The 23,274-nt window shown below is 39.2% G+C and overlaps 1 protein-coding gene across 1 annotated transcript in view; it reads right to left on the bottom strand.

Moving 5' to 3' along the window:
* The window catches only part of TMEFF1 (transmembrane protein with EGF like and two follistatin like domains 1), a 140,775-nt gene extending 117,957 nt beyond the window's left edge, over window positions 1-22,818 (bottom strand). Inside the window, exon 1 of the mRNA XM_058175238.1 lies at window positions 22,380-22,818. Within this exon, the coding sequence (XP_058031221.1) occupies window positions 22,380-22,554 (175 nt within the window). The 5' untranslated portion in view covers window positions 22,555-22,818. The remainder of the gene's footprint in view (window positions 1-22,379) is intronic.
* Window positions 22,819-23,274: the final 456 nt, after the last annotated feature.

Genomic DNA, 23,274 nt, shown 5'->3' with positions numbered 1-23,274 from the left:
TATTATGACTAAGTCTAGATTGACTTAAATATGTATGGAGTGTTCAGAGAAGGATACTATTTCTGGTGGAGGAGTCTATCTTCTCACATATCCAGACAAAGATACGATTTTACAAGACCTAGACTAGATTATCTGAATAACTCCCACTAGAGACAAACTTGTTATTCTGGGTAACTTCAACGCTAGGGTAGGGACAGACAGTGACAACTGGGACAGAGTCCTTGGCAAGCATGGGATGGGAAAACTAAATGCCTTTGAACACAACCCATGCATCACTAACACAATGCAATCTATCTGATGCATCTCAGGTCCATACACTGTCACATGCTTGACTATGTCATAGTATGTCAGTATGATCTTAAAGATCCAATGCTTCCAAGATGCATTTAGTAACAAACTTTTAGGAACCTGTCCTGAAAAGTTTAAAGATGTCATCACACACAGTGCAATAACTGCACTTGGACTGAAAACCCAGGAATGTCAACATTGGTTTGATGAAAACTACAAAACCATTTCAGCAGCCCTCCAGGCCAAGAACAAGACTGGAAGAATGATCCATTGCATTCTCAAAGAAAGACAACTTTATGCAGCTGCAGTCCAAAGTATGAACAGAACTGCAAGAAATGCAAGACAAATGGTCGCAGAAGAAGGCTGAATAGGTGGAAGGTTATGCCACCAGAGAGTTCTTCAGTGCTATAAAGCCAGTTTATGGGACTTCTAAATCAAAATGCCCTTCCTTGCTAGTCTTTAAGAGGTCAAACCTGACCAAAGATCAGGAAGGACTGAGAAACCTGAATTTTTTTCCAATTTATTCAATAGGTAATTTCTTCTTCCAATGGTGTTCTAGATGTCCCTTCTGGTACTTCATGTCCAAGAATTCCTCAGAAAGCCAAGGATGGCACACAAAGAGGCCACTTAGAAGTAATTTAGTACAAGGCCATGGTCTCCCAAGGTTGAACCATCTCCTCAGCCAAGCTGCCCATTAGATCCTCAAGGAAACTCTGACCTCCCCAACAGGGTGAGCTGATCAAACAGGCCCTATGTCAGGGGTGGGTGGCACACTATATATATATATAGGTCTTTGGTTGTTCGGGTTTTCTCCCGTGTAAAATTGGAAGTGTCTTGGCGACGTTTCGACGAAGTCTCATTCGTCATCTTCATTGCTCCCAGAAGCACGAAGCTGAAGCCTGAAGATGACGAATGAGACTTCGTCGAAACGTCGCCAAGAGACTTCCAATTTTACGCGGGAGAAAACCCGCATAACCAAAGACCTACATACAAACACCCGCGAAAACCTCAGAAAATATATATATATAAAACTTGACAACTTCCTCACACACCTCAATAGCCTACACCCCAAAATACAGTTCACCATGGAAACAGAAGTTAACAACCAACTTCCCTTCCTAGATGTCTTAGTCTACAGGAAACCCAATGGCTCCCTAGGACACACCATCTACCAGAAGAAAACACACACAAACCGCTATCTGCACGCACTCTCACACCACCACCCAGCACAGATCAACTCCGTAGCCAAGACACTCATCTCCAGAACAAAACGCTTAGCTGACGAACAACACCTAAAAACCGAACTACACACTCTCACTAACATACTAACATCCAATGGATTCCAGAGAAATAAGATTACCAAACTAATCCAAAAAGAACCCCCCACTAAAATCCAAGACAGAGAACAAGAAAACGGCACAGCCCTCCTCCCATATATAAAAGGCACCACAGACAGAATCAGCAAGATCCTCCACAAACACAACATCAAGACAGCATTCTGCACAAACCGAAAAATATCCACCATCCTAGGAAACCCCAAAGACAAAATTGAGTTAGAAAATCAAGGAGTATATGAAATCCCATGCACCGCCTGCCCCACCACATACATTGGACAAACCAACAGAAGAATAAGTGCACGCATTGAAGAACACAAGAACTCAGTCAAAAAAGAGGAACCAACTTCTTCCCTGGTCCAACACCTTAAAGCCACAGGACACGATATTGACTTTAAAAAGACCAGAACTATCACCCAAACTGAACACTTTAACAACAGAATAATCAGAGAAGCCATCGAGATAAAAAAACGCCCACACAGCATGAACAAACGAGATGATACCTCCCGCCTACCAGCCATTTGGAAACCCGCCCTTATTGACAAACGAGTCCCTAACACGAGGAATGACACCAGACCCACACTCACGAGGTCCACACAGGATGTCACCACCACACATCCACCCAGAAAGCAGACCCAAACCCACACTGATCATGAAGCACAACCAAGGACCAGAAGCCAAACCGCAGCTGCAACATTAGCCATTTCAAACCCCTCCAATCCATACATGCAATAGACTGACACCCACTATGAAGATATAGCACGACCACGACCACGAAGCCAAACAACAGCAATGCAGCTCACCAGCTCAAATCCCCTTGCAACTCAGACTAATTTGAGCACAACCAAGCCCCCACCCAAACAGGACACACCCCCATCCAATCAGAGCACAGCCAAGCTCCCACCTAATCAGTTCAAATCCCCACTAGCAGTTAAAAAGGAAGAAATAGCTGCAATCACACATTGCTCCCAGAAGCACGAAGCTGAAGCCTGAAGATGACAAATGAGACTTCGTCGAAACGTCGCCAAGACACTTCCAATTTTACGCGGGAGAAAACCCGAATAACCAAAGACCTACATACAAACACCCGCGAAAACCTCAGAAATCATATATATATATATATATATATATATATATATATATATATATATATATATATATATATGTACGTACATACAATGAATATACAATAATGTGTGTGTGTGTGTGTGTGTGTGTGTGTGTGTGTGTGTGTGTGTGTGTGTGTGTGTTCATATATTCATTTATGAGCTGTACACATAAAGCCACTAGGCATGATGAGTGAATTTTACTGCATCTGGTGAAAGCAAATTAATTTTCCATCCAACCAATTTCTCATAACACTTCATTATGTCAAACTGAGTATTCAACAATAAAAATACTTTTATTTTTCTTGCATAAAGCTCAGCTATTCAAATAACTTTCACCTAACAACTCTAGTTGTTCTAACTCAGGCCTGCACAACTGAAGGTACGGGGACACATTGATGAATTTAAAATCTTGTGGGCTGCAAAGGAACGCTTGGCCAGCCAATCTGCTCTTCTGGCAGCTAGCAGACCTGCATGTGGCCCAAGAGCCATTAGTTAGAATAAACAGAACACTGATCAGCTGTGGTGTGTGTACCCCAATCCAATAATTTTTACTCTAGCAGGCATCAGATTTTACAGATTTTGTAGCCAGGCTAACTCCCAAATACGTTAACGATGTTATGCATTCCTCCTGTTTGACTGCATGGAGCCATCTATGTAGTTTTGAAATTCAAGTCTAGGTTACAGTCCCAATATTTCTGGTGATTTTCCATTTAAGTACTAAGCTGATCTAGTTCTGCTTACCTTTTCAAGATCCACCAATGCAAGTAGGTTTCATCACCTAAATGAGGAATTAATACACATGACCCTTTTTTATATGTTCATAGGCTTGGTTCAGTTATCAAAGTTGGAATTAATCCATGCTTGTCTCATGATGGCCACAGCCACCAAATGTTATTCTGCATATGGGAATGATGGTAGATGCAAGCTGCTGCCACTTCACGTCTCAAGATTGTTTTTTCAATGCATCTATTAGCCACAAAACACAAATTGTATGCAGGCACTGATTATTAGTCATCTTCAATTAGTCATTTTTACCCACTTTCCTTCAGTAAATGCTGACTTCCTGTCTTCCCAGAAACGCTGACAGGAATCTAGAATAAAGAGGTATATAATGTTACTGTACAGCAACATCTGTAGCACTTAATGAGACACAGTGAAATCTTCCTTTTGCACGTAAAGGATTTTTGTTTGCACTGCATCTGTAAAGCCTCTAGTCTAGTTTATGCTTTTACAAGATCAGCTTGGAGTTGCTTGGTTATGGACAACCGGGACTCTCCAAAGATTAGACAAGAATCATAGAGATGTGAGAACCAATCTGTTCAGCCTTACAAAAGCAGTCAGGCTGAGAAAAGTGACAGTTGGTAGAGTACTAAATTCCTTCTTTATTGTAAGATGTAATCCTTTTGGACCTAAAAGATGCTTGAAGTGAACTTTACTGTTTTTTTAAAAATCCCTCAACTCCATTGCATTATATTTTCCAGCTGGTCCCCAATATTCAGAAATTTTAGCCAGGAACAAATACAGATAGTCCTCAACTTACGATGATAATTTAGCCCAAAATTTTTGTTGCTGAGCGAAACATTTGTTAAGTGAATTTTGCCCCATTTTATAACCTTTCTTGCCATAGTTGTTAAGTGAATCACTGCAGTTATTAAGTTAGTGACATCGTTAATAAGTAAAACTGGCTTCCCCATTGATTTTGCTTCCCAGGTCACAAAAGATGATCACGTGACCCCAGGACATTGCAAATATCATAAATACCAGTCAGCATCTGAATTTTGATCATGTGACCATGGGATGCTGTAATGATTTTGCCTTCGGAAATCGTGGGAGCTTCATCACTTGAGACTTTCAAGAAGAGACTGGATTGCCATTGTTAGAAATGGTGTAAGATCTCCTGCTTGGGCGGGGGGTTGGACTAGATGGCCTACAAGGACCCTATTAATCTGAAATCTGGTCATATCACTTTTTTCAGTGCCGTTATGACTTCAAATGGTCACTAAATGAACTGTTGTAAATCAAGGATTACCTATTCTCAAACCATATCAATGACTGGGAACAACTACAGGGGAACATTGGATTTCTTTACAATAACACTTTTCCAATATTCTGTATCTGGACAAGATACTGGAGTGCAGCTTCATCTGAGTTGAGGAGATTATCTATATTTCTTTCCATTTATTTTAGCTCTCATTAAGATCCAGAGCCTGCTTTGGCTACCATGGTGAATAATCTATGCTAAAATCAGATTAAAGGAAATGCATTCCTATTAGTTCTGTGGTAACATTGTTAACTTTTTATTATCATATTATACACTGGAATAACCTGGCTAGAATGGGATTTGAAGGCAATGATTTACCATGGCTCTAGATGAAAGATTTCAGAAAACTGTGATTAGAAAATCCTATTCAGTGCTGTGGCCACTGAGCAGTGGCATCCACAAGGAGTCAACGAGGTGTGTGACAGTGAACAAAGTATTGCCTCTTTTTAACATGTGTTGCATTCACTGCATGCAAGTGAAAACCAGGGGCACTTTTATTACCCTGCATTTCAATTCTGTTGACCTCCCTCAAGATCCCCATATCACTGAACTACAAGGTTTGCCCCCCCCCCGCAATTAACATATATTGGAAACTTTAGGAGAAGCTGTCCATAACTCTGCATTATGAGGTCATCAACCAATTTTATATTTCCATTCCATTAACCTACCCAAAATTAATATCTGATGCCAGCAGGGGATGAATGAGGACACAGTTCAAAGCTTAATCTGGACACCAAGAGGAAGTCCTTCTGGTCATTTGAAGACAGATCAAGAAAAAGATTCCTTCCTTGAGTGAAGCTCAAGTTTGTAGTTTGGGTGTCTTCCTATATTCAGCCTTGAACATTTATGTCATTTTTCCAATTATGGCCAGGAAAGCACAACTGTATCTGTTCATGTTAATGTCAGATCATAATGGTAAATGACTTAAAGTTGCATTCCATTCACACTACTGCAGTATAGGCAGTGGTAGGATTCAAATAATTTAACAACCGGTTCTCTGCCCTAATGATTTCTTCCAACAACCAGTTCACCAAACTGCTCAGAAAGTTAACAACCGGTTCTCCCGAAGTGGTGCGAACTGGCTGAATCCCACCACTGAGTATAGTCAGTCCAGGACTCCATTACAAAGAATTCAGAAATTTTAGCTAGTTCAAAGCTGTAGTCACATCACTGACTGGGGATAGTTATAGGAAACATGTGACTTCTTTATTATAACACTGGCTTATCATTTTTTTAATCTTTATTGTCAGCGCACAACATATGTACAATGAGATTGGTTGAGATCCCTCAGTGCACCCCCCCAACACAATACAACTCACAGAGAAGACAGGAAATCCCTAATCCAAGAAATCATATTAACAAAACACAAGTACTATTGCACCACTGTGAACATGTTACACACCAATTATTGATGTGCTAACTGCTATACAACATGTTTTTAAAAAGATGTCTCTATATAAATTATGCACTGTTTGAAACTAAGCTGAAAAAAGTGAAATCTCCCATTGAGTTCTTCTCAATTCCAGCATCATTAGAGGTATTGTGGGAACATGAGAGAGGACTTTCTCAGTGGCTGACTCTGGACTCAGGAATTCTCTAACAAGAGACGTGATATAGTTCTGCTCTAAAATACTTCTGCCTTCAATGAAGTATCATCTGATCCAGATAGGTATTTGATCTGTAAACTACTGAATTCTGTGGATAGTTTCTCTCTACATACTGATGCATTTCTATATGCTTTTAAGAGGGCTTTTATTATACTTGTTTATGTTGACCAATTACTACCCTTTATATGCCAAGCCTTATTTCAGTTTGTATTTTTCTTGTGCCTACACTGTGCACAGCCAAAAGCATTTTAAAGGAATAGCCCAACCTTTCCCAACCTCCCATTGTCTCCATCTGTGTTGCTACTGAGACTCTCACAACAGCTGAGTATGGCCTCTCCAAGTTGTGGAAAGTTGCTTTGTCCACATGTGGGATTGATTTATTCTCCGACAATAAAAGCCCTCAGAGAACAATTAGTCCAACAGACCATTCTATATTTTGTAGCTTCTCTCATGGGACTTCTCTGGTATGCCTAAAAATACATAAAAGCCCCAAATCAACTCAGCAACAAAGAAGAGCCTCTACCAAATAAAAGCAAAGAACCCAGCAAGACCAATTCTCAGGGGTTCCTTCAACAGAAATTTGCCAATGCCATTGTATTCTTCAAGGATTATAAACTGAGGCACCCAATGATGGAAGATGTATCCTAGGCGGTCGGAAGAGGTCAAGGCTATATGTGCTTTTTTACTTGCCTGTGAACCGCCCTGAGTCCCTTGGGAGATAGGGCGGTATATAAATGTGATAAAATAAATAAATAAATAAATAAATAAATAAATAAATAAGGCTGATGCCTTGCCTATCCATTTCTATAAACTTGTATATACTTTAATATTTCTCCATAAAAAGTGCTAATTCGAAACCTACTTAGTTTGTATTGATTTTTTGCTAGTGTTTCGAATTTTGGCATGGATTTTGTTATATTTGAAGCTGTTAAGAATTTGAGTTTATATTATGCTGATGCCTATCTAGTAATTCCAAAGACTACAGTATGTTGACAAATCGTATTAATATGTTGTAGAATGCTAAAATGGCCACATTCAGACTCGCTCAAGAAAATATTTTATTTTTCCAAAATATTGTGTTGCTTATTTGAGAGAAAATGCCTTCAATAGGGCTTCACAATCACAAAATATCAAAAGTTCTTATTCTGCACAGTTATATTATATTCAGAACTATGGTTTTTCTCTTAATTTCATTTTGTAAGACTGTATAATTTATGCTCCTTTGAATAAAGCATTTTCTTCCTACGCTGAATGTTTTTCTGTCAGTTTGCACAGAAGCTGAACATTTTTTTTTTAAATTTGCATTTATATCCCGCCCTTCTCCGAAGACTCAGGGCGGCTTACACTATATTTTGCATCCCCTGGACTGTTCTTTCTAATATACTGTTGGTTATCTGCCTATTTATACAACACTTTGTATATCTAATTTAAAAACAACCTGCAATCAAGCTATGCCACAAAAAAAAAGTTAAACTACGAAAATGTTCTCTTTCTCTATTGAAAGAAAAATGAAAGATGGCTATTTAGCCGGAATCTGTAGCAATATATTTCCATATGTAGTATCCTACTGAAATACACTACTGAAGTTTCAGAAAGCAAAGAAGTGTGGTGGGATAGGGGGAAAAAAAGTAGTAGTAGAAATCCATCAGAATCAAGGAAACATAATCATCGTTCTAGTCTGAATATGAGTAAGGCTGCATACTACCCAATGTGTGCAACTTACATTCCCATTTCTTTCATTATACAAATGATGCCATTCATTTATATGGCTAAAAGTAAGCAATTAATAATGATATACACCTGAAAATCCTAATTTTCCAAAAAAAAAGGTACCTTGCTTGGAAGTGCCTATATTCATGGATGCTATATTAATAATTCTTAGATTCTTAGTTAGGACTTGAAGTATAAAAGTTCCACCAGTTTTAGAAAGTGAATCTAACTGTAGATTATCCACATATTCCATTTCAGGGATAGTCCCATGTTTTGGGAGAGAGGCTTGTAATTCTTCGATGATGTTGAGAGCTATGTTAGCAATGGTGTATTTTACCAGATGAGTTACTCGTGCCAGACAGGTCTTAGTGGAAAGGTCAGACTAAATGAATACATCAACTCATTTAATACAGTGAGCAAACAGAAAAAGAATTCTATACCAGATCCGTTATCACACGGGTCAATTAAAATCATGTCAGATGTTAGAATTCCTGGGCAATTGTTGACTAGGCAATGGGACTCAGGAGCTATGGCTGGGATTGTAGGATTAATGGAAGAACATAAAGCACAGACATAACAAAAGCATAATGTGTTTGAAAATCATGCCATTATGGCCTGTTATTATAAATTGGAACCAACAGAATGGGAATACTTAAAGCGAATGCTTGAACATTGGAAAAAAAATTATCCAGACTCAAATATCACTGAACAACGATTAGCAAACCAAAGGAGATGCATTACCAGAAATAAAATATTCAGGAATGCAGAACTGGAAAAGATTCAGAAAATGGAAGATCTCAAAGCAATAGTAGAATAGTAGAAGAAATTCAGATAACACAATTTTTATTTTAATAACGGATAAACAAAAAGCTAATATGAACTTTGGAAATGATAACTTAGAAGTAGTAATAACAACATAGCCAGTACAAGCCAGTCCTGAAACAATCTATGAATGGACCCTCCCTACAAAAAAGGGAATGGAAAGAAAACATAATGAAATATGCAGAATGATCCATAGAAAGACAAAAACTGCCAGCACTGAAAACAGTGCCCCAAAAAGATCTGGCATTTATAATGAAGGATGTAAATGAGGTCCTTGCAAAGATTAAAATAGCATTTATCAAAAAGACCAATCAATTTGCCTACAAAAAGTCCATTTGGTCTGGTGATTAAAACATTACGCTTTAACTGGAGACTGAGTTCAAGTCCCACCTTAGTCATAAATGCCAGCTGGATGATCTTGGGCCAGTCACTCTGTCTCTCAGCCCAACACAACTCACAGGAGAAAGGTGTGTTGGTTCATTGCCTTGAGTTATTTGTAAAAATAATAAAGGGATATTGTTTATTAATTTGTTTGTATATTTATTTTAAATTAAAATAAAATGCAACAATGGTGATTACAAGGACAATTGGGTACTGAAATTAATAAACCAAAACAAAATTGTATTCAATCCCAAAGTGATAGCCTCAGACTGGAAGCTAAAACAAAGAAATTAAGTTCAGATGCAATTTAAGGAACATGAAAGATAAAAAAAGAATGATCAAGACAACCATAATTTTTAAAAAACTGCTTACCAGAAAAATGGGAAAGCTTCAGAAATCATAAAACAACAATCTCAGCAATAGTAGGAAAATTGAATGCTGTGAGTGTAAATCATCCAATTTAAGAAAAATCAACCATTTCAATCAGACCAGAGACAAGTCTATATATAAAGGTAAAGGTAAAGGTTCCCCTCGCACATACATGCTAGTCATTGCCGACTCTAGGGGGTGGTGCTCATCTCTGTTTCAAAGCCGAAGAGCCAGCGCTGTCCGAAGACTTCTCCGTGGTCATGTAGCCCGCATGACTAGACACCAAAGGCGCACGGAACACTGTTACCTTCCCACCAAAGGTGGTCCCTATTTTTTCTACTTGCATTTTTACGTGCTTTCGAAACTGCTAGGTTGGCAGAACTGGGACAAGTAACAGGAGCTCACCCCGTTACACAGCAGCACTAGGGATTCAAACCGCTGAGCTGCCGACCTTTCGATCAACAAGCTCAACGTCCTAGCCCCTGAGCCACCGTGTCCCTTCAAGTCTATATATACAGCCCTGGAATTTCTGAAAATGGAAAAACCAAACAAAAAGGAAACAATCCAGTTTTGGAAAGCTGTATAAGAGACTATAGTAAAAATGCTGAATGATAAAAAGAATTTGAAGGTAAATTTAATAAAAATCAAATAGAAGAACCAATAGTAACAGCAAAATGGTCAAAAATAGAGTGGGGGGAAAATTAAAAACTATCTCCTGGAAATGATCAATTGCATGGCTTTTGGCTCAAATATCTTGATAGATAGATAGATAGATAGAATTTTTTATTGGCCAAGTGTGATTGGACACACAAGGAATTTGTCTTGGTGCATAGCTTACATTCAATTTCAGCTCAACAGCTTAATGAAGTATTGCATCAGCACCTGGTAAATATCCTGGCAAAACTTACCTGATTCAAAAAGATCCAGCATAAGAGACAATACCAGGAAACTACAAGCTGATAACATACTGGCCTAAGAATATTTAAATTACTCACTGACATAATAGTAAACAACATCCAAAATTATTTATAAAAAAGCAATATCTTTTCAGTAAACAGGAAAGAGATAATCAGAATAGTGGAGGTACAAAAGATAATCGTCTGATAGATAAAATGGTTTTGGAGAATTGCAAAAGGCGAAAACCAATTTACATATGGTCTGGATTGATTATAAAAAGACAACTGATACTAATCAAACTAATAATACCAATAATGTAGATTACTATTTACAAAATAAATATTGTTTGAATCCAAACTGACATACGTAAGGACAACAATTATTGAAGTACTATTGAGATTGGTGAACATGGTTAGAACATATGGAAATAACCAAATTCAAACTTCTCCTCAGCCTTGGAAAATTCTTTCATATATCTCCCTTTTTTCCTCCCTCTTAATCTAATTCCCTCCTTTCAGCTGCATGATTTACATTAATCTAAACTGAAATAAAAGTTGAATAACCTATTCTCCAGTGTACTGGAAGGGTAATCCAATCGTGTGGGTTGTAGACTTCTCTTCCGCTTTGGAGACTGAGTCAATCAGAACCTTGATCCCGCCTTCTCCTATTGAGTATGCTCAGATCTGACTCAGTCATCTAGCGAAGGAGACGTGCACGAGGGTGCTGGTGCAAAGGAAAGTGAATTCAACAAACTGTAAGCCTGGCTCCGCATAAAGCCATTCACACACTGTGAAAGGCTAATGTTTTCTGCCTTTTAAGGGCTGTTGGGGGGGGGGGTGTTGCGTGACATTTTTAGGTGGTTGAACAAAGAAAATTAACATGAAATAGAAGAACAGTCTATTTACTAAATTGTAAAGAACAGGATTATCAAGTCAAAACTAAGAATTTAAATCCTGCTGATTTTTACAATAGTGTTAACATTTATTTAAATCTCTTTTGGAATCAACTCCTCTATCTACCCAGCTCTCTCTGTTAGTTAAATATCATTAAGTCAGATTTAATTCTTTATGACATTATGAGTAGTGCTTGCCATCTTGAACTTCTTTAATAATAACTCATAGTTCTTCCACATTACTGTAATAATGTCTTTCATCCCCTCCATCTAGATTACCTATTATCTTTTTCTTCTACTTTCTTTACCTTGCCAATTTTAGTTATTTTCTCTAGCCCACTGCTTATTAACATAACTAATAATAATAATAATAATAATAATAATAATAATAATAATAATAATAATAACAACAACAACAACAACAACAACAAAGTTGGAAGGGACCTTGGAGGTCTTCTAGTCCAACCCCCTGCCCAGGCAGGAAACCCTACACCATTTCAGACTAATGTTTATCCAACATTTTCTTAACAATTTCCAGTGTTGGATCATTTATAACTTCTGCTGGCAAGTTGTTCCACTGATTAATTGTTCTAACTGTCAGGAAATTTCTCCTTAGTTCTAATTTGCATCTCTCCTTAATTAGTTTCCACCCATTGCTTCTTGTTCTACCCTCAGGTGCTTTGGAGAATAGTTTGACTCCCTCTTCTTTGTGGCAACCTCTGAGATATTGGAACACTGCTATCATGTCTCCCCTAGTCCTTCTTTTCATTAAACTAGGCCAAATTATGTCATATTTATCGTAGTGATCAGCATCTCAAAGCCACAGTCAGACTTTTTGTAGTCTAGGACTGATTCATTGATTCTCCTTCCAGTTCATAGTACTCTTAGTAAACATCTTCAAATACACAAATGGAAAGCATTTACCTTTCTTACCCTGTCAAGTCACAGCTGTAAATAATAACTATTTTAACTGTTTTCATTGAAAGTTAGCAATCCTTCATGGTGTTGTTTCTCATTGCTTCCTCATTCTGCATTTCTCCAACACAATCCATTTTATTTAATCTTGTACTCAAGAAAAGCTTGCTATAACACCTTTGCTCTTTCACAATTAACTGTAACTTCAGAAAGTGTGCGGTTGAAGTTGTCATCGCGTCCTTATTATTTATCATTAAATCATATTTTCATTTATAGTTTTATTTTCATCATCATCATAACTCCTAAGTCTTCTTTACTTTCAGATAGCAAACAAGTGTTGTCTGTGTATCTCACATAATTAGTGTTTAGATCAGTTGTTATCCCTTCCAATCTTCCCAGTCTTAAAATATATTAATTTCGTAAGTTAAATGAATATAAGAAAGATATACATCGGCATCCTAAAACTTCGCACCAGCCCTCATATGATCAGCCAGTATTTAGGATGCTTGACAACCTGTTTGCACTTATGACCAATTGCCAAGTACCTTGTGATCATGCAGTCGGCATTTGCAATCTTCTCTGCTAGCTTTCCCAGAAAGTCAATGGGAAGACCAAGGAAGGTTGCAAGCTGCTGCCACCTGCTGAGAGGACATCTCTCTGGGGGCTGCCTGCTGAATGGAGCTCAGCTCCTCCACTGAGCTGCAGAAACTGGGCTTGGATCCCAAAGATTCTATTTCTGCAGCCCAGCAGAGGCTTTTTCTTCTGCACACAGAAGAATACTGGAAAGCTAGTAAACAGCATTGTTCTGAAAGCTCAAAAGATTGGCATTCAATAGCTTTCTAGCCCTCTTTCCAGCAAATGTCCCTGTTCTAAAAGCTAGAAACGTTTGTAACCTTAGGAATTTTTTTTATTTATTTACATTTATATCCCGCCCTTCTCCGAAGACTCAGGGCGGCTTACAGTGTGTAAGGCAATAGTCTCATTCTATTTGTATATTTACAAAGTCAACTTATTGCCCCCACAACAATCTGGGTCCTCATTTTACCTACCTTATAAAGGATGGAAGGCCGAGTCAACCTTGGGCCTGGTGGGATTCGAGCCTGCAGTAATTGCAGGCTGCTGTGTTTTAATAACAGGCTATCTTACAGCCTGAGCCACCACGGCCCAATGATGATGTTTTCTAGCTTTCTAATCATCCAAAAAGTTAGAGGGACATGACTTCATATAGTTAACATAAGGTGGAGAATGAGAAATCCCTTGGAAGAGTAATCACGTGTTCTAGTACAGGGGTCTCCAACCTTGGCAACATTAAGCCCGGAGGACTTCAACTTCCAGAAAAGCTGGCTGGGGCACTCAGGGAGTTGAAGTCCTCCGGGCTTAAAGTTGCCAAGGTTGGAGACCCCTGTTCTAGTACACCCATTAGGCCTTAATATGTTCTGAGTTTTGGCAAAATCTACCCAGTCAAAAATGTTGCTGTAATCAACAAAAAGCAAACCTATCTTTTTGCATTCCTTTGTTATTTTTCATTATCCGTGTTGTGTTAGCTACCTGATATCATGTCCCTCTAAGTTTCCTGAAAAGTGACTAGTCACCTGATATTCCTACTTTCAAATATGGTTCTGTTCATTTTCTTAGCAATCTTAAGTAGAATTTAGCTTATAGAAGTTTTTAGTGTCACTGAGCAATTATTTGCATCTCCTTTTTTAATACACTTATATGTGTAAAGCAGTCTTTTTTGATCTCTAGACTACAGAGTCTTGTTCCATATTTGTTGAAAATGAACTGCCACCAGTTGAAGAGCTTCTCCTGCAGTTTTAAATAATCCAAGGAGTATTTGATATCTGCTTAGAAATAGCAAAATATAATGATGGGCTAGAACAACTGCCTAGGTTCCCAAATAGAGGCTATGAAATGGTATTCCCACTAAATGTAGTTAAAATATATAATTATTCTCTTTGTATGCAACCAATATTTAAAATATTGTCAAGTTTTTCAAAATACCGTTTGTACAGAGGGCCTATTGTTTATTTGTTAAGGTATACCATAAATCTATACAGTATTTAATAAGGCTTTACTATATAAAAATGTCTACTTTATGTATTATATTGTAGGCAAGAACTGCCTAAAGTCATTTGGACTCAATTGAGTGAGCACACATGGTCTTTCGAAGCCATACTTATAAACACAACAGCAAGACTCTTCCAATCCCCACTTACAAACTCTAGCAATCTTCTAGTTTACTATTACAATGGGTTCGGATATGGATATGGATGTTTGGGATATGAATTTAGATATTTCAGTAGCTATAATTGTAAATGTCTCAAATGAAAAAGGTCAAGCATATAATGTTTCTAACTGTAACTACTGAACAATCCCTTATGGGATTTCCATTCAATCCAAGTGGCAGTTGCAAATGTTTTTACTCTCCAGAATCAGGCAGAAGTTCCATATATTCCCAAAGTATCATCAATGCTCTGTCTACCACTTTAGACTGCATAATGTAACACACTTTCAATACATATTGAATATCTCTATTGATATTAGATATGGAGGAGTTCCAGCAAAAACAAGTATCTTATCTAAAGAAAGACAAGAGGTAGTGCTAACTATACACTGAATTACCAGTGTCAGTGAAATATATTTTATTTGAAATGTCTTTCATATTATTTCAAATCAGCTTTCTAATTTAGAGATTTTTCCATGGTGTTTTTTTTAAATTTATTTTTAGTATAAACTGCAGTTAGTTAACAGTTCTCTTTTCAAGGGCCTGGAAATTCCATAGGGCTGTTAAGCAATAAAAAAATGTCAATGAATGGGACAACTGACAAGAGAAGTAGCCAAAAAAGCATGACCCCATTTTTCCTACTTTATACCTTCCCCTTTAGTTTTCACTCCTGATTTGGGTTCCTCAAGCAAATGTTTGCTGTATCTCCAGGCAAAGTACTGGATAGAGACATTGATGAAAAAAGCAATCATCAGGGAACAAGAAAGCATCTTCATTTATCCCTCTATAAATGGTCCCTATCCAAAAGTTCTCCTTCTCTTGTTACTTATAGTAAGAACTACATGATAGACTCCATAATTCTACAACATCTACCTGGACCTGAATATCTCATTCATCTTTTTAACTCCAAAGTGAAAATATAAACCTTGAAAGACTTTGCAATTTCATCTGAACTTCTATAAATACTAAACCCATGAAAAGGCTGGAGGCAGCCAAGAAGCACATTCTACAATGGTTACTTGTGGCTATTTGTCCATTGAAATAATTGATGATATCTTTCAATTATTGGCGTCATCTGTCAGAAAAGTTCATGATTCTTTTATTTCTCATCTACCGTAACACTTAATTATTCTGTGACCTACTTCATTAGTTCCATTTCCCATATGTCATTATTAATACATTGTTATAGAATGGTGCTTTTTGGGTTTCTCTTAAATAGACTTTGAGGAAAAAGTAGTATTTGAAGAGCTGAAATAGATTTTATGATTATTTCATACTGGAATATTTATCCACTCCAAGACAAATGTTTTTCAGATAGAAAATGTACTTTATTGTTCTACATGTAGACAAGCTGTTTAAAATTGTTCATCAAATTAGGCAGAGAACTATTCCCATAATGAACAGTCCATATGGAGTAAACAGTACAAATTAATAAATAGTTTAAAAGCATCTGATGTTGCATTGAGATTAAAGATAAGCAGAAGGAGAGATTATCAGCCCTTTGAATGGAAAACTAGCAGAAGACCGGGGGGGGGGGGGGAGGCAGTAAAAGGCTTTCCAGAAAATATTAGAAAGATCATATTTAGTGGGTACAGACTTTGCATGTTGAAAAGTATGCAATTTATGTGGTTACTAAGATAACAGCAGAAGACCATTCTGGTTTTAATAGTACCATAATCTGTTTACAAACATGGAGATAAAAGGAAATACTTCCTTAGATCTAATATTCTCAAGCGATGACATTTGCTATGGCAAGATATAGTAGCAGCTACCAACTTGGACAACTTTAAAGAGGATTAAGCAAATAGAAGGTTGGGTATCAACAACTCCCATCCTCTCCTTCCCAAAAGCATTGCTCTTACTGATTTTAACCTGGTCCAGCAAGCCTTTCTTATGTTTTTGTTCAAACATGCAACTGTCACCACCACCACCGATATGGTTTCTATAATATACTAATTATTTTTTTAAAACTTCCCAAGTAAACCCATTCATTACCAGACAATCCAAACTAAATTTAGCAATCTGAAGGAAAAAAAAGAACATACATTTTAAGAAGATCATGACTACTTTTATTTGTTTCTATTAGACATAGGAAGAGTTAAGAATTTATAGAGCCCACTGAATCACCTTCCCCCTGAACACTGGGGAAAAACCCACTGAGCCTGGAAACTTGGTAATCACTCCTGGAGGGCAATACCCAGTGAAAACAACAGAGCTGAATGCCTCTACAGTATTGCACTGTAGCTCATCCAGATAAGCCTAAAAGGATAAAGTCACCCACCAGGTTAAATCAAAAACAAATAAATCATTTGGTGTTATGCCTGAACCAATCTGACCTAGAAGATTCACTGGGTTATCACAATTCACTTTCTTCCTTCCGCATGCAGCATTGATGGTAGCTCTCGCTGGGTGCGCTACGCAAACACCAAATGCCCTCATTTCTATTCCAGCACTGATGAAAGATGCAGGGTCATGAAGCTACATTATTGTCATCATATTCTTCTTCATCATCATCATCATCATCACCACCACCATCCCACTTCTTTTTGAAACTTTTTTTTTTGAAAAGCAGAATAATTGTTCTGAATCAAGGAGGTCACACTGCCCCTTTCCCTACTCCATGCTTCCTCCCTCTTGAGAAGAACACTATAGCAGCTAAAGGAAATTTACCCTGGCCTCAACCAGCAGAAAGAGCTAGAGGATCTGTTCCATTTCTCTTGCCCTATAACTACAGTTCAGAAGTTCAGTCTGAGAACAGAACTACTATGTTTTCTCAAAGCCTGCAACTGGCAAGGGAAATTGCCCGTTCTCGCTGCTGCTAGCAGTTTTATCAGCAGGACATTATTTCTTTAAATTAATAAAATGCAATCTCAATGTATCATTGCTCTCCACTGTCTTTGAAACTACATCAGATCTATTGACCAATTATTTAATTGAGTTATCCTCTTGCTTTTAGAAATCAAAACACTTTGTTCTGAGCAAGAAAAATGTGAAATTTGTCATCACAAGATTGTCACTATTTTTGTTTACTGTCCTATCCCTACATTTTTAACATGAGTAAAGGGGGAAAGCCACATTCTATATTTCAATAAACACTAATGAAAACCTGTCAACTCTACATAAGTTTTATTTTCAGTAGAAGGAAAAATATGCATTAATGATATAGCAATAGCCAAGTATCTGAAGCAGTGGATGGAGTTAACTTTGAAATTAGATTTACTGAACAGCTAAAATTTTAGGCAAGGATGATAGATTCCATTCCCTAATGTGAATGGAATGAGACTAAGCAATAATCTAAAGTTATTCAATCCTAAAGTAGGTTAATAAGGTTTACAGAAGAAAAATAACCCATCTCCTTGCTTTCTCCAGCAATATTGGTTGTGAGACAAAAGATGGCTGAGAGTTAAGGAATAGGAGGAATTTTGCCTCTTGAAGTTTCATAAAGTATTTTATCGGCTAAGTCTAATTCAACCAAACTACTTAGGGAAAGAGTTTGAAACTGCCATGCTTATTTGAAAGGGTTTTTTTCCCATTAAGATTTTAATTAATATCTTACTCATTATATCTTAATTGTCATACAAAGATGTCTGAATAATAGAACAACATGATCGGGGGGGGGGGATCCACTAGAATTGCTCATGCCAGGACAAGAGATTCTGATGGAAGAAGAATGTTAGCATGGATTATGCAAATATAATCCTGGCACTGCCTTGTAATTCTGTCAAATATCACCAGTACAATGAGAGATTAAGTCAGAAGGAAGGGGGAAGAGTGTACATAAGGAATAATGGATTATTTGGATGACCAGAAAGAAAAGAGAAAGAATTCTAGTTACAGTCATAGGGCATCTGTATGACTTATTATCATTATTTGCATAAGGAAATATAAAGAAAGTGGGAAGCATGGTTCCCTATCATTACTGGACACAAAAACTGCACAGTGAAAAGGCAGGAACTATACTTTGAAAAGAACATCAGCTACAGCATCCTAGAGTACACCAGATAAATTAATTAGATTTGAAACTCTGTGTTGTATCCAAATTAAGCAGCTCTGAATATAAAGAAGACCCTTGGGAGATATTTCCATACTAAATATTATAATTTGCAGAATATGTTCTCCAATTACACAAGTAAACCAAAACCTTTGCAGTCTTGTCTTTTATGTTATACTGTTCAATTTTGTTTTCTTTTTCTTTATGCTGAATGCATGTGATTTCTCTTCGTTTAAAACAGCACTACTATATTTATAGGCATTTTAGAGAAATATCACATCCAAATATCTGCTTTGTCTGCCAGACTTTTAAAATGAATCGCACTGACTTTCCTATGCAGCATGCAAGCTATATATGCTGGTTCGACGAACTGGCATTTGACAGTAGCAAATTAACCTACTAATCTTTCTTTGCACAAAACATGGTAAGTCATGTGGATGCAAAAGGAAACCAAGTAAAGCATGCAAGAGCAACACTTTGCTCAAATACACCATCAACATGTCTATAATCATAGCATGAGAAACTCAACAAGCAAGGATCAAGGGAACAAACATAGGTGAAATTTACACTGTGGGATGACTTTTGCTTCTGTGAGAAATTGCTAACCACACCAACCACCATTGTCAGAGTTGTCTATAACAAAGATGACAAAGAAGGCATAGTGCAATATAAATATTTTTAAAGTTAAAAATCCAATATAATAACACTTCCAGATATTAGCCTATGCCTCTCTACATGGAAACAAGTCACTTACTAGACCTTAGATATATGCTGAATGCTACAGGGCTTGTAATCTTTGCAACTGCTCCTCCCTACTCCCCAATTTCTTCTGGTTGTAATTTAAGTGGGGGGGGGGCGCAGATTCAGAATGTTTAGAAAGATTCTAAGCATATTATGCTTAGTAATTTGGAGGAATCTGCAGGAAAGAAAGAGTTCCCCATTCTCTTCCTCCTTTTCACTTTTCCTTCCTCATTATGCTTTAATATTCTAAAACATAGATCATTCCATTGTTACACCTGTTTAGAGGCTTAATTGCCTGCTCCTTTGATAGTCAACTCAACCCAAACCTATACAGTATATGTCTAAGCTTAATTCTGATATTTCCTATAGAATCTACTCTTTAGCAAGTCTCAAAAAGGCTGCAATTTTAAGATTGCAATCCTACATAAACTTGCTTTTTAAAAAAAGGGTACATTGGAATTCATTCCTGAAAAGGCCACGGAAATGTGCTGTCAATAACAGGGTACCAAACAGAGCACTATATAAAGTGCTCAAAGCTGTTTAAAAAGTGGAAGCCATCTTCATCTCTCAGAGAAAACAATGAGATTGGAAAGAAGAATCTATTATGAATCTCTCATGAATTTGGCACTAGCAGTTGCAGATAATTTCTACTAGCAATCCTTTCAGAGCAATCATCCATGCTCTTCAAATGTGAAGGGGAAAAAACATACACAAATGACAGGTACAATGCCTTGAGGAAGGCAAAGCACTAGTCAAAAGGAACAATGAACTAGAAATATGCTTAAGAAAAGTATCATTTTTAGAAACCCAATCCCAATTATAAGTTTAATTTCTTGTCATTTCCCCGGATACTAATAATTTGGAAAGATAACTTTTTAAAAATAAATGTGAGGTTTAAAAAAACAGCCATGATTTCTGCAAGGTGTTGAAAGCGAATGGAAGTAACCATTTGGACAAGGCATTTTTTTAAAAAAAACATTACACTTGTTCTAATCACAAAAGTATTTTACAATAAGTCTTTCTAGATAACAGAGGCTAGAATTGATCTAGGGGCTTGTATCATATTTATTAATGCTGCATACCTGACAAGAAGCAGGCCAATTATCTAAACAGGTTTCAGAAGCAACATCTCCGCATTTGGAGTTTCTCAGGCAATCTTTTTAAGAAACAGAGGTGAAAAAAGAGTGGGAAAGTAGTGAGTATGGATGAAATAACTGTAGTGATAAGACTGATATACATCCAGGACAGAGAAACAAAAGAGATGCTACCTCCTGTTTGCTTTTTTCCTTTTGTTGCCTTTTGAACAGAAATTATTTTCTCTTCTCGTGCCACAACTAAATTTTCTCTTCTCGTGCCACAACTAAAAAAATTTGAAATCGGAGCTGCATTGTTTTTCTTCCAGCAATAGGAAATGAACTCATATCACCTGGCTACTAGTTCCAGATGCGTGAACTGTTGACCCCTGCCCTCACTGCCCACACAAGGTCAATGTTCACAGTCCCAGATTTATTTTCCCATGTTCATGTCAGAACGAACATGGGATTCTGAAATGAATGTATGTGAAAGGAAAAGAGGGAAAGAAGATGGAGCTTCTGTTGAGACCTCTTTATACACAAAAGAGATGTGGATGATAATGTGTGAGATTTTACAGGCCAGTGTGATTTTGGACCCAGGCAGTGTTTGGTTCCACAATAAAGGACCCAGGCAGTGTTTGGTTCCACATCTGAAGTAAAAAAAGAAAAAGAAAATCTTCTGTGCATAAGGTTTCAGTGCCACTAAACTCAGTGGGGAAAGGAAAAGAGGGAAAGAAGATGGAGCTTCTGTTGAGACCTCTTTATACACAAAAGAGATGTGGATGATAATGTGTGAGATTTTACAGGCCAATGTGATTTTGGACCCAGGCAGTGTTTGGTTCCACAATAAAGGACCCAGGCAGTGTTTGGTTCCACATCTGAAGTAAAAAAAGAAAATGAAAATCTTCTGTGCATAAGGTTTCAGTGCCACTAAACTCAGTGGGATTCCAAGTAAGCAAATTTAAAAAGAAGATGTTGCTAGTGAAACTGCCTGTACCCAATACCTGAAAGTAAGCCCAGGCAAATTTTGCTTACTTTGGAATATACACATATAACGTTTGGGCTATGAAGTAGTGAATAACGTTTTGAAGATTAACTAGCCATCTCCACCTGTCTATTCAGAAAGGAAGACCTACTGAATAACATCTTGTTCTTAGGTAAGTTATAGAATTGCACCTGAAGAGAAGGTCATTTTCAGGTGGCAATTATATAACTTACCAAAGAACAATCGGGTGCAATCCCCGCATAAGAAAATCATATTCTATAGCCCAGGGCTGAACCTTGGGTCCAAAGGTAGACTGGCTGAAATTAAGTTCTTGACTGCTTTCATTCATGTCCATCGGCATCACCTGATGATGGGCCAGCGGATCCCTGGCGAGTTGGGATTGCGTGGCGGCAATCGGGCCCCTCTTCTTTATTTTGCAGACCGTGTAGCAGAGAGACACAGAACCAGCTCTATCAGCTGAAACTAGCAGGAAGGAGGCACAGCCTGCGCGGAACCTGTTTCGCGGCATATTAAGAAGGCAGAAATCGTCCCCCCGGCGCTTGAAATCCCGTGCATTGTCGACGCGGAGCAAAGTGCCTCCGAATTGCAGCGGCTCTCGCTCTTCGGAACCGGAACGTGGCGCGGGGAATTCGGGGGCGAGGAGGGAGCGAAGGCAGGCAGGAAAGCGGCGTGAGGGTTTTCAAAAGTGTGACTGACAAGCAAGACAAAGATGGGGCTGGCTACTGACGGCGCTATTAAGCGTGGAAGGGGAAGGAGGGGTCCAGGGACGAGAACGAGGAAGGAGCCCATGTGGCGTGGCGGGCCGAGATGGGCGTCTCGAGGCTGAAAAACCCCGGAGGGGTTAAGGGCGCGAAAGACGGGGACGATGAGCCAGGATAAGAAGGATGCTCGGCGTGGGCAGCAGGAGCGCTTGTGGGCCGTCGAACCCTCCCCCCCAACTCCCCGCCCAAGCGCCCAGCCCGCCGGTCCTGCAGCTTACCTGAGCAGTTGCTGCCCGCCTTCCCCTTGCCGGCGCAATCGGCGGCGGGCGCGGCGGCGGGGGAGAGGGGGTTGGACGTCCGGACGGGACCGAGGGTGCAGAGAGCCACCGCCAGCATGAGGAACGCGGCGTCTTTGCAGCCGGGCGAGGTCCGGGGTCGGGCGGCGGCCGCCATGGCGAGGGCTTTGCAAAGGGGGACAGGAGGCCCTTCGGGGTCTCAATGGGCGCCACCGGGAGGAGCGTGGACCCACCGGCCTTGCTGCCAGCCAGCGCTCCGCATCCCGGGCCGCCTCCTTCTTTTCCAGGCGGTTGTTTGGTTTTGGGGGTTTTGGGGTTGTTTTTTTTCACCTCCTCCGGCTTCCGGAAGCCGGCAAGGGTAGCCTTGCCTCCCCGCGCCCCTTTGTGCGCTGCTCCTGCTGTCGTCGCCGCTGCCGCTGCTGCCGGCGTAGCTGCTACCGCTCGGGCTACAACAAAGGGAAGGGAGGGGGAGATGGAGGCAGGGGGAGGGGGAGAAGATGGGAGTGGGGTCCACGTGATGCCGATGCCGCCAGCCTCCTCCTCCTCCCCCGGGACCGGGACAGAAGGGGGGTCCGACTCCAGGTCGCCACGCCCCCTCTTTCCCGACCGCCACCACTTCCCCGTGCCCGGCGCCGAGGGTGGGGGGCGTTCAGGAGCGCCCGGAGCACCTTGCTCAGTCGCGCGCCGGTCCTGGGATTGTTCAGCAAAGAAAGAGGACGCACATTCGGGCCGCTCTTCCTCGCACGTGAAGCCTGCCGTGGGGCGGGGTGGGCCCTCGCTGCCTCGAAATCTGCTCCCTCCTCTAAAACTGCCGAAAAAAAGCAAAAGTGGGACTGTTTTAACCGCTTTCATAAAAGAGGAATTGGAAGGAAATAGA

This window comes from Ahaetulla prasina, chromosome 3 (assembly GCF_028640845.1).
Source record: "Ahaetulla prasina isolate Xishuangbanna chromosome 3, ASM2864084v1, whole genome shotgun sequence".
In the NCBI taxonomy this organism is placed as follows: domain Eukaryota; kingdom Metazoa; phylum Chordata; class Lepidosauria; order Squamata; family Colubridae; genus Ahaetulla; species Ahaetulla prasina.
The sequence above is the reverse complement of the archived record's forward strand: the minus strand, read 5'-3'. Positions and strand labels throughout refer to the sequence as shown.